The 14,436-nt window shown below is 40.6% G+C and overlaps 3 protein-coding genes across 4 annotated transcripts; 2 read left to right on the top strand and 1 right to left on the bottom strand.

Moving 5' to 3' along the window:
- Nucleotides 1–2,023: 2,023 nt before the first annotated feature.
- rasd2 (RASD family member 2) lies at nt 2,024–3,356 on the top strand. Its single transcript, XM_046041847.1, has 2 exons — nt 2,024–2,564; nt 2,752–3,356. The coding sequence occupies exons 1-2, from the start codon at nt 2,024–2,026 to the stop codon at nt 3,267–3,269; spliced, it is 1,059 nt and encodes a 352-aa protein (XP_045897803.1). The 3' UTR covers nt 3,270–3,356.
- Nucleotides 3,357–4,465: 1,109 nt separating this feature from the next.
- rsad1 (radical S-adenosyl methionine domain containing 1) lies at nt 4,466–9,884 on the bottom strand. 2 transcript variants are annotated; one of them, XM_046043580.1, is made up of 9 exons: nt 9,452–9,884; nt 9,125–9,261; nt 8,827–9,031; nt 8,376–8,741; nt 7,105–7,168; nt 6,871–7,018; nt 6,533–6,587; nt 6,272–6,375; nt 4,466–5,885 (listed from the first exon to the last, which is right to left on the bottom strand). In XM_046043580.1, exons 1-9 carry the CDS (start codon nt 9,620–9,622, stop codon nt 5,774–5,776), a joined length of 1,362 nt encoding a protein of 453 aa, XP_045899536.1. In that variant the 5' UTR covers nt 9,623–9,884; the 3' UTR covers nt 4,466–5,773. The 2 variants fall into 2 exon arrangements, with proteins under 2 accessions (XP_045899536.1, XP_045899537.1); XM_046043581.1 differs by having other exon boundaries at nt 9,125–9,258; nt 9,452–9,881.
- A 2,377-nt stretch (nt 9,885–12,261) lies between these two features.
- Nucleotides 12,262–14,231, top strand: LOC123967219. Its single transcript, XM_046043269.1, has 2 exons — nt 12,262–12,280; nt 13,128–14,231. Exons 1-2 carry the CDS (start codon nt 12,262–12,264, stop codon nt 14,150–14,152), a joined length of 1,044 nt encoding a protein of 347 aa, XP_045899225.1. The 3' UTR covers nt 14,153–14,231.
- Nucleotides 14,232–14,436: the final 205 nt, after the last annotated feature.

Consider the following 14,436-nt stretch of genomic DNA (forward strand, 5'->3'; position numbering starts at 1 on the left):
CCGGCCCGTTTCAGATTAATAATACAAAATAGAATTAACAAATAAAATACTGTATAATGTATTATCATAAAATAAGATAAGGAGGGTGTACAAGCTAGCAGTATATACAACAATTAAAATTAGCTCCACCTTTACCAGCTACAACATTATAGTGAACACATTAATGCATCAATAATCAAAATCTAATAATATAATATATATTATTCTGAAATTGGCTATAGCACATAATGAGATATTTTACTTAATGTTGAATGCTTAATGTTGATACAGTCACTTAGTCCTACATAATTTGATTGATCACAAATTTGTTAGAACTTTTCACATCTAAAGTACACACATTTATATATCACCTATACATATGCTCTTTGTATATATTTGTTTTATCTCATCTGTAAAATTTCATTTTCAATTTTAATTTATTTTACTCTTTATATTTTAAATGATCATTCTATATAGTATTTCATCACTATATGTACAGCCATTGACTGCCTCTTGTTTTAAAAGGTGTTATACAAATTGCCTTGCCTTTCACCAAATGACCCCCGCATTAATTTGTTGTCCATATAACATAGATATAGGATATACAGAGGGTTCCTGGAGCCCACCAATAATTAACAACTCCCTAGATTATTTTTTGTTATGGACATTTTTCATTTCAGAAAGCATTTTGTTGCCGGCACTGCTAATAACAGGGTTGTGAGTGTTTATCTTCCATCAGCACATCCTCATACATTTCAGGGCAAAGAAAATGTACCTCTATTACATTTTCCATGGCAACATGGTTTTCTGCTGAACTACACTTGTTGAAATGAGATTGCACTCAGGGTGGCAATCAGACATTCCTCTCAGTAAGACTGCATATCCAACCTATTCTTCAGGTCTCCAGGAAGAAACTATTACATGCTGTCCATTCAGAGTGCCCTTGATTTCTGAAAAGGATGGTTTGATGGAAAAGCCAGCTATTCAGTGTGTTCTGGCTGCTGAATTTAACTGACAAAGTACTTGGTACTGCTTGTTCAGTACTTTACAGACAAGGAAAATAAGACATGTCCTTCAGCTTTAACTGTCAAAAGCCAGATGTACTGACGCAAATAAATGCAGTCATATTCTAAAAGCAAATGATCTATGACCTTATAGTAATGTCCCCATGCAATTTCTTTAAATGGTTTATACAGTGGAAAATGAAATCAGACTGCAGTTGTTGAAGCTGGTGGTGCTGCAGAGGACTCATCATCGGGCTTCATGAATCCTTGAGCAGAGGGTGAGCTGTTTCTCAGCATGTCGTGATCACTGTTGAAAACAATGGGGGTTGTGTGCAAGTCCTGTTCATACCAGCCTTATGAATAACAAAATCCCAAATGCCCAGTTATGTCAGGCTGTGCAGAAACGTATTATAGCCAATATATTCATATGGGGTATGAAAACACTGTGTGGTGGTTATATGCAATATACACAAAAGAAACAGGCCACAAAAAAACTGAAGACATAGTCTCAAATTACTTTTGTATAACAAAAGAGAACAAACAATTCATTAGTTCTCCAGTGTCCATGACTACAGATATTGGGGCAGTTTTCTGTGCCTAGGCTACACATCGATTTATCAATAATGAGACAGGCAAACACTTGCAATAGCGGTGCTAAAAATAGACTATACATTTAATTAGGATTGAACACATCAGACCAGGCTATGTCATTTTAAACACACTTGGAAGGGTGCACCAAAGTGAAAACCCCTCTCTATATATTTTAAGAGCTTCGGAGCTCATTTCTTCAACTCAATTACAAGAGTCTGGAGTGGAGATCTTGTGTGCTTTTGTTTGTTTGTTTGTTAGGGCAATTGCTTCGTGCTTCTATAAAAGGACTGTGTTCTCTGGATGAGGCTGTGACGCAGAAACTGCGCTCTGGTGTGGGTGTATAAAGAGAGGACCCTCGGCTCTGTTGCGGCGCACACATGGGGAAGGAACTGGGTTGGTGAGAGTTTGATACCCTGTCGGTGTCTGGAGACGCTTGAAAGAACACGGAGATGAACACAACTGAGAAGTTTTACCTTCACGTTGATGGCATCCTCGAAACATTCAACTCTCTCACCGGGCATCACCAATCACGCATTACGCACCCAGTTCTTGAGAGCAAAGTCATTAACCCTGTACCTCAGCACCCCATAGTCTCAAACATATCGAAAACAGGCATGGGTATCATCAAAACGGTTCAAGGGCGCTTGAGACAACAGGGCAAGAAAGTTGTTCCGCGTAGATCCTCGAGTTCTGGCAATCGGCAGGTTTCCACTGATCGACTCCCAAAAAGGTCCATGGATCTGCTGGAGTTGGGTCTGACCAAGCCAAGGAACTGTCACAGAATAGTTGTGCTTGGCGGACCTAGAGTAGGCAAAACCAAGATCCTCCAGCGGTTCTTGGGGGAAGAATTTGAAGAGCACTATGAACCCACAACCGAGGACTTTCACAGAAAACTGTTCCACATAGGAGGAGAGTCGTACCAGGTCGATCTTCTGGATGCCGCAAATGAGAGGAACTTCCCTGCAAAACGGAGGTTATCCATTCTGACAGGTGAGCCCAGTCTTGTATCAACAGAAATACAGTTACAGGAGAGAAACTGTACAATTTTGGTATTTTGGGGAATATAATTTGACATTAAAAGCCTAAAGTTTATGAGAATAGATTTGTCCTTAAAGTTTATTATTATCGTTATTATTATTATTAGCCTATTAGCCTAATTAATGCTCTTTCTCTCTAGGTGACACCTTTCTGCTTGTGTTCAGTTTGGATGACAGAGAGTCTTTCGATGAAGTCTGCGAGCTTCTCAACGAGATCAAAGCTGCCAAGGCAAAGTTACTTAAATCAAAACATCCCGCGAGAGTACCAGCCGTGATATGCGGGAATAAAGGGGACTTGGGAGCGCAGAGAGCCGTCGCGCGGTCAGAGGTGACAGAAATCCTCGGAGAGGACGTCGCATTCTTCGAAACCTCGGCCAAAGACGGCACCGGACTGGAAGATATGTTCAGGGCCCTTGCCTCTCTGGGCGGACTGCCTGACGAGACCAGTCCGTCGCGGCATCAGATCGTACCCATCCGCACCTACCAGTCGCTATGCATCGACCAGAGAGGCAGGAGAGGGAGCCGGACGCGGGGACTCGGAGCGCCGTGTGCCGCCATGGACCCTCTGGCGCGCCGCCCGAGCTTCACCAGCGACCTGCGGCTGGTGCTAAGATCAAGCACCAAACACAACAAACCCGAGAGGTGTCAGATTCAATGAATTGTGAGCCTTCTCGATAAACCAATTGTAGTAGTATGCTACAATGTCGTATTATGTAAGGAGTTATACTCTGTAGCATCTGGCTGGACCGGTGCATTCATAAACTGTTTTTTGTATGACTGATGTATGTATGATGTATAACTGTATTATATTATAATAAAAATATTTCTAATTGTCATATACGCTTTGTCATATGTTCTATCAAAGTTGTAATTCAGACATGTAGTTTATTTAAGAAACAGGTCAGTGAGATAGATACAGATAGCCTATTGTTACTATTAGTGGATATAAGCACTTGTTTTCAAGTGATGCTGCAAAAACATGACCGTAAACCGTGTGTGTGGGAGGAGATGACTCAAACGCCTTAAACCTCTTCTAATATAGCCTATGTTACCACATACAAGACATTTCAACGGCTCCCACGACGTAGTGATTAGCACCAAGGACCGAGGTGTGACACAGCCTGGTTATTCAGCGCTATTAGTCTACACACTCATGTGTCACCATGGTGTTTAGAGGAAGAGACAGAGCGTCATTTACTAAAGAGGAGGAGGTGGGCGAGAGGAGAGAGACATCGTCAACTGTGTGAAATCAGCACCATGGAGAGAGCCCACATTAAACGCTGCGCTCAGTATTTTTCTGCTGCTGAGTAGAAGTTCCATTTATAGCTTGCCACTAGTAAATGCACTGCAGATCCAACCCACTCTCAAGGTCTCCATGAAAAAAACTACTATCTGGGCTGTCCATTTAGAGTGTCCTTGGTTTATGAAAAGGATGGTCTGATGGAAAGATAAGTGTATCTTCATCCATTAGACCATCCCCTCAGTATTCAGGATGTTCTGGCTGTTGAAATTAACTGACGAAATACTTGGTGCTGCTTGTTGAGTACTTTAAAAGTCAGGCAAGATAAGACACTTTTCACCATGTTCCCTGGCAAAACATTTGCTCTATTATAACCTAATCAGACTGTTAAAACTGGCACTTCATGTGAGCCATTTCTTCAGTCATAACACTGACAGCGTGTCATGATCAGTGCAGATCACAACGACCGGCCCCATGAATAACAAAAGTCCCAAATGTAGTTATGTCAGGCTTCGGTTAGGAACAAGCTGTGTGGCGGTTATGTGAACATAAAAATACATAAGAAGAAGAAACAGGCCACAATAACACTGAACAAAACATACAAAATTGCATTATAAGAGACGAGAGTGAACACAATTTATTAGTGCTCACACTTCACACCTCCAGTGTCCATGACAACAGGGACTTGGGCAGTTATGTGGACACTCTGTCCATCAGTCCATTCTTTAATTTATCCATAATGAGAGGAAACACTTGCATGTCCTTTCACCAAGAACACAACTGAAGTGGCTGGATCAGTCAATGTTTATGAATCACTCTAGCTATAACAACACTTCAAAAGCAATTGTCCTTGTGAGAAAGTGATAGCTCATTTGCCACTGGTGTTTGTCATTTACTTCCTCTCCTGTAATATCTATCATTTTGATTTGTGGCATGAGTTTGATTGAAATTTGTCTTTGAAAAACAGCAGCGAACATTAAACATTTAACTTTCACTTTACTACTATTGCTATGCCTTTCCCTATAGTCAAGTTCTGACTGTTTGACTTTAGATAGTTTGTTGAGTTTATAAGCAGCGGTAAATTTCCAGAGGAATATATTCAAATATCTGCTCCATTAAAATCCATTTTTCATTTATTATTGTAAAATTTATTCTTCATATACGCTGAATTGCATTGTTTTAGCTGTTTAATGGCTGAAACCAAACATCGACTCTTTAGATCTTCCCAGGGAAATTTCAAGGTAATAATCAGGAAATTACAGAAGCACTTCCAAAGATTGTTCTCCAATCTAACCATTTATAAGAATTAATTTGTACATATATGTTCCAACAAAGAGTTTGAGTCTCTTAAAAGAAAGCATAGGATCCAAGGCCAGGAAATGAATATTGTTTTGGTTCATGTGCTATCCACAGTATCATATTTTGAAATGACCATGCACATGCAGATATTGCATGTAGTATTCTCAATACAGACACATACTGAAAAGGCTATTGACGTCAACTCGAACAATTTCCTGTGCACCGAAAGAGTGAGTAATAATTATGTTTAGATGACAAGTAAATTACTTAATGAGAAACATTTCAGGACTAGCAATAACTGCATAATAGCACCTGGAGGCTTTTAAAATATAAACTAGGGTGATGACAATTCTTACAGCATGCTACATGGTCAATATAATGTAAAAGCCAGCGGGGCCAGTTTCATTTCTTTATAGCCACTATAATGAGGGTCAATTTAAGGTGGTTTGAGTTACCATGAGAACTAAACACTGAAGAGGGAAAAACTCAATTGATAATTCACTTAAATAGGACATGTGAGATGTGAGGATTTGGCCTTTTTTCAGGATGTTTTACATGTCCTGTCATGCTAAACCACAAACAAGCTTTCTCTGAGGTTATCCGCCCTACTAACATTACTGTCATCACGTGTTGGAGGTCTTCTTTGTTGTCTCTGAAAGTCTTTGCAGCTCCACCAGTAGAGCTGGCAGTATGCTGTCCAGTAAGGCCAGCCCATCCCAGGAGCAGCGCAGACCCCTAAAAAGGAAAGAAGGACAATCAGTGTTAAGTGTAGAGCTGCAACGATTACCCGATTAATTGGCAGATTAATTGATTTTTCAAGCAAAAATGGCAAAAGCTTGGGGAATATGAGGATACAATGCTTATCTTTGTCCTATATTATAAACTGAATATTTTTTGGGGATCAGACTGCTCGTCAAGTAAAACCAGCTATTTAAATTTATCACCCTGGGCTGCAGGAAATTCCAACATTAGGCCATTTAACCCATTTTCTGATCAAAATTATTAATAATGGAATATTTAATGAAAGAATCAGCAGAGTGTTTGATAATAAAAATAAGTGGGTAATCTCTTTCTCGCCAGTGAGAATGTAAAACTTTGATTTCGAGTAGGCCTATAGTCACCTGTCATCAAGAATGAGTCGTCCACTCCGTAGCAACTCTTGGACATTGGCGGACGTACCAAAGGCTTCATGGAGGCCCAGTTGAGGACTAAACAACTCCCAATGCTGTTAAATACCAGAGAATGACCACAAACATGATAATCACATTTCACACTATTTACTGAATGCTGAACCCCATCTTCACTAACAGAGACGATTACACAGATACCGCTGTATAGAATATTTTCCATTAGTGTATTTCATGTAGGTATAAAAGCTTCACCTTGTGATTAATGCCCTCGTTCATTCTCATTCCCATCACCAGCACCTCCTCCAATCTGCCAAACAAACATCTTTCATGAGACACCAAGGACAGGACAGAGTGAGTAAATGGAGTAAATGGGCGAGTCCAGTAATAGCGTTTCACAAGGACAGAATGTTTGAAAGAACGAGCACATGTACAGCGATCTCCGGTGCTATGTTTCTCGTTCTGTGTCGAATTACATTGGCTGATACATAACTGTTACATTTCACATGGGCTGAGAAGGTCTGGAAATGACAGCTGGCCCCTCATGTGATAACCATATACACTAATTGCACAACACTACTGCCTAAGCTCACAGTTCATGATGGCTGAGTTGAATCCGCCTCCGCGTCCCATGTCCCCTCTTCTGGACTTCACAGATCCAGACTTCGGGCTCCAGAGTCTGGGTCCGGGCCTCCCGAGCAACACCTCCCTCACCCCGAAGAACAAACCGCCCGTGTGCTCCTGTCACAGACAATAGTGTTTAAACAAATTTTTCTACAGGTACAATATTTAATTGATAGCTGCTTTCAACCTAGGTAAAAGATCACCTGGGCCGACACCGATGTACTGTCTTCCCTTCCAGTAGCTCATATTGTGATGACTCACTGCGTTCTACATAAAACAAAGTAAAGCATTAGTCCTAATTGGTTCTCTCAGATGTGTTCATGAGGTCATATGGTGTAAAAACATAACAGCTGCCTTATAGATGGAAGTGTTGGTCAAGATATTCCAGCAAAAACAAAACAGAAAAGCTGGATTACAGTAATACGGTTTTTCTGGATTGCTTAAAAACATTTCTTGAAATTATGCCTCAAACATCCTATTTTCAGGTCAAAATGAAGCTCTCCATTCAAAACCACTCAATCTTGCTGAAAAACCAAACTTTGCCTTCAGACATAACACACAAGCCCTCAAAAACCGGTTATAAGTAATGTTATTGTGTTTCTCCCCCTTAAAAACCTTGTACTGTACAGTACAACACACCAAACAACAAATTATTCTGCCCCAGCATCCTGCGTTTGGTCTGGGAAAGGCCAGAGATTTTCGTCCACATCCTCCTCCTCTCCCTACTCCTCCTCCAACTCCTACTGTTCCTCTTCCTTCACCTCTTCGTCCTCTCCTTACTGCTCCTCCTCCTCCATCTCCTCCACATCTTCCTTCACATCTCTCTGTTCCAAAACTGAATTACCTGCCTCAGGCCCTTTTATATATCTACTGAAGCTGATTGAGTGAACAATATCAAATGTTAGTGCTTTCTAAGGGATTTGTGTGTACAGTTAAGAGAAATGGGTGAGCCATTTGAAAAATGAAGTTATGGTTTAGAAATTTTAGTTCAAAAGCCTGGTTATAGTGTTTAAGCTGAGAAAAACTGTAACATTATAAAATCGCAGCAATGCTAATATGATAATGTTCAGCAGGTATAATGTGTTATGCTTCAGCTACACTTTGTGTTTAGTGTTGATTAGCAAATGTTAGCATGCTAACTTGAAACACAAAGATGGTGAACATGGTAAACATTATACCTGTTAAATATCAGCATTATCATTGTAAGCATGTTAGCATTTAGCTCAAAGCACTGCTGTGTACAGCCTCACAGAGTGGCTAGCATGGCTGTAGAGTCTTAGTTAAATTCAAGGCTTATTATTGTTAAAACTTTTTGTTAAAGTTATTTTCCTTAATGTGATTTAAAAGTTTTTGTTATGAATTTCCATTCCTAATATAATGCACGTTTTTAGTATTTCAAAAGGTTCTCTACTCATAAACTTGGTTTTCAATGTCTCAGGACAATCAGTGAACTGTCTTCCTGCTGAGGACTTACATGTCTTGCAAAGTTTGACACCTCGTACTGCAGAAAGCCATGCTGGTGGAGAGTCCTCCTGGCACACTGGTACATCTCTGCTGTCACATCTTCAGCAGGCACAGTCACTTCTCTTCGTTGCACCTGTTTGAACAGCTGGGTGCCTCGCTCCAAGGTCAGCTGGTACAAAGACACGTGGTCGTCGCAAACCCTCAACAGCTGAGACAACTCATTCTCCCAGGAGTCAATGCTCTGTTTGGGGCGTCCGAACATGACATCCACTGACACCCTCCCGGGGCACAGCCTCCTGGCCTCTTCAATAGTTTGCAAAGCCTGATGAGAACTGTGGTCTCTGCCCAGAATTTTCAAGTCCTCATCCTGCAAAGACTTAAGGATTGAAAATGTGACATGAAGACTGGGCAACTAAGAAGTTCATAATCTGATCCTCTGTGAGCAGACAGATTATATTCACCTGGACACCGATGGAGAAACGGTTGACCCCAGCACGACAATAATCCTCTAACTTTGACATTCCCACAGGAGTAGGGTTGACCTCGAGTGTGACCTCGGCCTTGTCTGAGAGATTCGCCTGCCTGGAAACAGTTTCCAGGACTGCAGCAATAGTTGAGGGGTGAGCCAGGCTTGGAGTCCCACCACCAAAAAATACTGAGGTAATGCTGTGTGGAGAAATCAAAATTAAAGATGTTGAAGGCATGTGATGAAACCTGCAGGGGATACTGGTTGATTTTATGTGGAACCAATCACCATACCAGGATACCTGACTGAACTGCAGCAGTGTCTCAGTCTCCCGCTTAAGGCACTCTGTCATTATGTGGCCATTGTTCTTTCTGGGTATATACTTGTTAAAGTTGCAGTAGGAGCATCTTCTGAGACAGTAAGGCCACTGCTGAAGAAAGGAGGAAGGTCACTTTGACATCATTTGGGCAAACATGCTAGACATGACAAAGAAGTTGCATTAAAAAAAGCCTGGACTGAAAAAAAGCTCTATTTCAGTGCATGGATTTGCTTTCGCAGATGTGTGTGCTTATCTCTGCATAGAAATATTTAGTCAGTTAAATTGACCAAAGCCAGCTCACGTGTACGTAGAGAGACGCCTGCTTTGTGAGGCGTAGAGAGCCTGCCCAGTCAAACACATCCTCAATTATTTCCCCGCCAGAAGTGTGAGAAAAGCAGCGCAGACCGGGAGGGAAGGCACGTCTGGCCGCCCGCAGCGTGTGACTGATCATTCTGGTGACAGTCTCTGTCATTTAACTGCCTGTCTGCGTCCTGAATCTAGGTTGTCCTTCACTTGAACACAGGGTCGCATTAGTGCAGCTATACACGCGTCTGGCTCCATCATAAAGATAAAATATGTATCAAAGTTTCCATGAAAACAACGTGGCCAAAGTAACTACAAAGTAGCGCAAAGTAATTATCAAGTATCGTGCTATAATAATACATCCACGGTCTGTTTACAAGTCACTTCCTGGTTGCTGTGACGTCGCTCCAAACAGGACATACGTAGGCCTAAATGTGATTTCTTCTTTGTGTGTAACGACGTTTGACCACACAGGCGCGCTGTTTAACTAGTGTAAAAGTTTGCCTCAATCAACAAGTACACACGGCAATTGACTGTTTAATGTACTCTTTATCTATTCTAGGTACGTAGGTAGGCACATTTTTATTGTCACAAGGTTATATAATGAAATTGAACTTTGCGACTCCCTTCTGCTACATAGCAGACAATACACTACATTAACACAGAAGCGGTCATAAAAAATGGTAAACAGAAATAAACAATATTTAATGATCAATGGAGCAGCGCTGAGGATGAATTAGAGTCTGACAGCTTCGGGGGGAAAGCTACTCTGCAGTCTGGTGGTGCGGCAGCTGAAACTTCTATATCTCTTCCCAGAAGGCAGCAGGGTGAACAGGCTGTGGCTGGGTGGGTACTGTCCTTTAGCATCCTTTGGGCTCTGCATAGGTACCTCACCTCACAGATATCACTGATGCTCAGGAGGTGGGTACCAATGATCTTCTGAGCAGTTTTAATCACCCGCTACCGAGCCCTCTGGTCCTTACACAGCAGTGTCAGATAATCTTGAGCCTCTGTTATCTAATTGTGCTAAAGTGTAAGTATGTGAGTGAGTAATAGGCTCAGGATTAACTGAGAATTGAGTTTTGCTTTCACTTACCTCTATTTAATGCCTATAACTTATCATGTAAACCTCACACAACCATGGCCAATAGCTGAAATAGAAGAGGACACCTGTACTAATAAATCTATAAACATATATTACTGAATTTATTAATCGCAATGAAAGTATAGGACAGGGAATAGAGATTTCTTTTTCACACTGTCCCTACTAAAATAAGAATAATAAAACTCTTTAAATTTGACATTATCAAGTTCCCACACTTCTAATCCACAAGTGTACCAAATTTCTGGTTCGTGTGTACAACGTACTAACAGTTTACAAGGCAATTAGTAAACATTGCACCCAGGCAGGCTAATGTGTGCCAAACTAATCCTAAATGGCTAAAATGTGCTTTTCAATATTTCAAGAAAACACCCTGTACACAGGAAAAGCCTTTTCTTTTATTGAATGATTAATTGTGCATGCCCAGGTCCTTGATCACTCTAATTAGGTATCTGTTTAGCTGTTGTTACAATTTGTATGAATATTGTGAGGAATAATAGAATGTGTTAATTATCCAAAAACTAAAAGTATCAGAATTGCTATAGGAATAAAGGGAGTCCAAATGTCCATCTGAGACCTTCTGGCTTTCTTGAGCATTTTAAAAATCAGAATCGAAGCTGTGATGAACTCCTAAGGTTTATCAGACAAATGGTATTTCATTCATTTCTAATAAGTTAAGAATCACAGACCTTTTTCACTTTACTGGCATTAAACATGTATCATGCATATGGAAAAAACAAGTAGGCTACATGTCCAAGTGAAAACAATAAAAATAAATGCACATGAACATCTAAATATGTAGCTCATTCATGTTTGCATGCTTTTTTGCATGAGGTTGATTAAAATGTCGGCTGGTCTTTGTAAACACTGTTATTTGTTGTTGCAGTGTTAACACACAAAGACACTTGTCTATATTTGCAATATAAATGTGTGCTCACAGGAGCAAACTAATTTAATGAGCTATTGATTTCCCTGATCCCGGGAAAAAACTGGTCTGGTGGGCTGACAGAGAGCTAACCTTGTAGGGTCACCTTTAAAATTAGAGAGTTCATTTTAACGGAAAAACAAAACCCTTTTCTAATGTTTATAAAAACATTCACTTGTCAGGTTAACAGTTAATTCAATCTCTTCATCATTTTGAGGTATAAGAGCCAGTTCAGCTCTGTTAGAGCTGTTAAACAGCTCTCTCCAGTCAGTGCTTCTGATCTTCAAAGAATTACCGCTGATTAACGCTGGAGAGTCATTTGTGATGATGATGGTTACACAAATCCGTGAGAAATGAGCCAGTCAACCTCCACGAAATTGTCCTCCAAAGAAAATGTAGAAATATTTTTTTCCTCTTTCATAGTAGCCAGGTATAAACCAAGGTATAAACAGCAAAAGTACAAAACACAGTAGTTATTAATTTAAATTTTTCATTAAAAATGTCAATAAGTGCTCACTGCCAGCTTCCAACCCTGGGGACATTTTCCGCTTAATATTGTGTCTGGTTCCCAATTACCTAATCAACTGAGAGAGAGAGAGAGAGAGAGAGAGAGAGAGAGAGAGAGAGAGAGAGAGCGAGCGAGAGAGAGAGATTAGGAAAATGGTTAAGGATGTACAGTTAATAGTTTGCAGTTATGGTGATGAGTTCAGTCCAGTGAGAAGCTAGAGAACTTAATGATAATCCAAAATAAAAGAGTGAATCTGTTTTGTAAATCTGCCAAATGGACAAGAGGAAGAAAGGTAAGCTCACATATTTAATATAAACAGGGATTAAACACAAATGACATGGAAATGAATGCTCTGGTTACTTGAAATAAAGCTATAAAACTAAAAATGGTGGTCCATATCAGTTTGCCTGCAAGTATGCAATTTAGCTTTTATCACGTTAAAGGGGTCTAACATTAGTTCTTGAATTTTTAGCCATGCTATGGTAATGGCCGTTGAATGGTCAATCCACCAACACTCTGGCCCAGAATTAAATATCTTAACATATAAGTATTTGATTGATTGCCATGAAATCTCATACGGACATACTTTAGTTTATGATAAAATACCTGCAAAACTAATGACATTCCCATCAGCCTCAGCTGTACTTTGTGTTTTGCGCCAGTTAGCAATGGGTAGCATGCTAAGCTAAAGAGGTGAAAATGGAAAGCATTATACCTGCTTACCATTAGCATGTTAACAATATCATTGTGCGCATGTTAGCATTTAGCTCAAAGCACAGCCTCACAGAGTCACTGTGGCTGAAGTCTTGGTAAGGCTAAAGGAGAAAACTAAAAGAGCAAATCATCTCAGTCCGTTGTTAGAAAAACATAAAATTATTTGAAATATCAAAAAACATTTAAGTTATCTACGTCAAAGAGAGTAATTTTTCATGAATTGTTTACATTTTTTGTGAATCTTTTGTAAAATCTATTACATATGAATTTGACGCATTTAAAAGATAGAGATTCTACAGCAAGGGAACATGAAAACATGATATACTCTACAATAACAATGAGAAGTGTGAGAAATGCACGTTACTTTTTGCATTTACTCTGTGTCATTTCTGTCTCAAATTCAACTGAACTTCACTTTTTCACAGGATCTACTGCGGAATTAAGGCTTATGGTGGTCGGTAGCAGTGGACCGTCACAGTTCCTACTAACAAATGCCATACTTGGAAGGGAGGTGTTTTCTAAAGATTTCACCAGCATTTCTGACAGCAGGAAGAATATTGGAGAGCTGGCTGGTAGACGAGTGGCTGTGATCAATGGACCAAATATGTATGACAAGGATATATCTCAGCCCAAAAGGAAGATGGAGCTGAGAAGGTCTAAGTGCTTATGTATTCCTGGTCCCCATGCTTTTCTTGTTGCCTTTGACATGGAGAAAATATCCGCGAACGACATGAGAGGCCCCAAACTGATGAAGGAACGCTTTGGAAGACACTGTGTGAGGCACTGCATGGTCCTCCTGGCCCATGAAGGAAACCTGGAGGACCCCGTCCTTGAAGACAGGGTAAAAAAGACTGACTGGCACCTGAGAGAACTGATCGAGAAGTACGGTGGCCGCTTTCACGTTTTTAATAAGAACTGGAGAGATCGCAGCCGGGACAGAGAGCTGCTGCAGAAGATAGAGCGGATGGTGGCCTCTTTGGGAGGGGGCTACTTCTCCAGCAGTACTTTCCAGAAGGCAGAGGACAGCGTGAAGAAGGAGGAAAAGAGGCTCAGGAAGAAAAGGACCGCAGAGATAGAGAAGGTGTGGACTGACATGGAGAAGCAATACATAGCGGAGGAGTTGTATCACAAGAAGGATGCCTACACCGCCACTGTCGGCGCAGAGATAAGAGCCAAGGCAGAGATGAACAATGGATGGCTCAGAACTTCCCTGGCCAGAGGACTGGGGATGGGGTTGGTTGTGGGAGCTGCTATGGGTGCATTGTTTGGATCTATAGAGGGGCCAGGGGGAATGGTATTGTATGGAATCATAGGTGGTGCAGTAGGTGGATCAGCAGGAGGAACAGCCCAAGTAGCTATAAAGCACATGGAGGACAGAGTGGCTCCTCCTGCCAGACTCAACTTTAACTCAATCTTCATCAATCGCTTCTTTGCAACTCCTCGTCCATGACAGGGTGGCATTAACTTATAACCTGTTTTTCAGGAATAAAGTGAAAAGAAACTTTTACATAGTCTTACTGCTATGTAGCTTTCAGGTCAACTTGATACCAAATTAGATAAGGAAATACAGGTTGAAACACAAACACGACTTGTATGATAGTGTTTTGGCAACAGCTTAAAGTAGACTGCTAATGGTCAGAAATAGTTTAATTAAACTGTAAATTTGTATTTTTAATAAAGAGAGTTGTGATTTTTGACAGCGCATTTTTGAGACTTTGTTGTTTTGCTAACCAC

This window comes from Micropterus dolomieu, linkage group LG02 (assembly GCF_021292245.1).
Source record: "Micropterus dolomieu isolate WLL.071019.BEF.003 ecotype Adirondacks linkage group LG02, ASM2129224v1, whole genome shotgun sequence".
NCBI classification, from domain to species: domain Eukaryota; kingdom Metazoa; phylum Chordata; class Actinopteri; order Centrarchiformes; family Centrarchidae; genus Micropterus; species Micropterus dolomieu.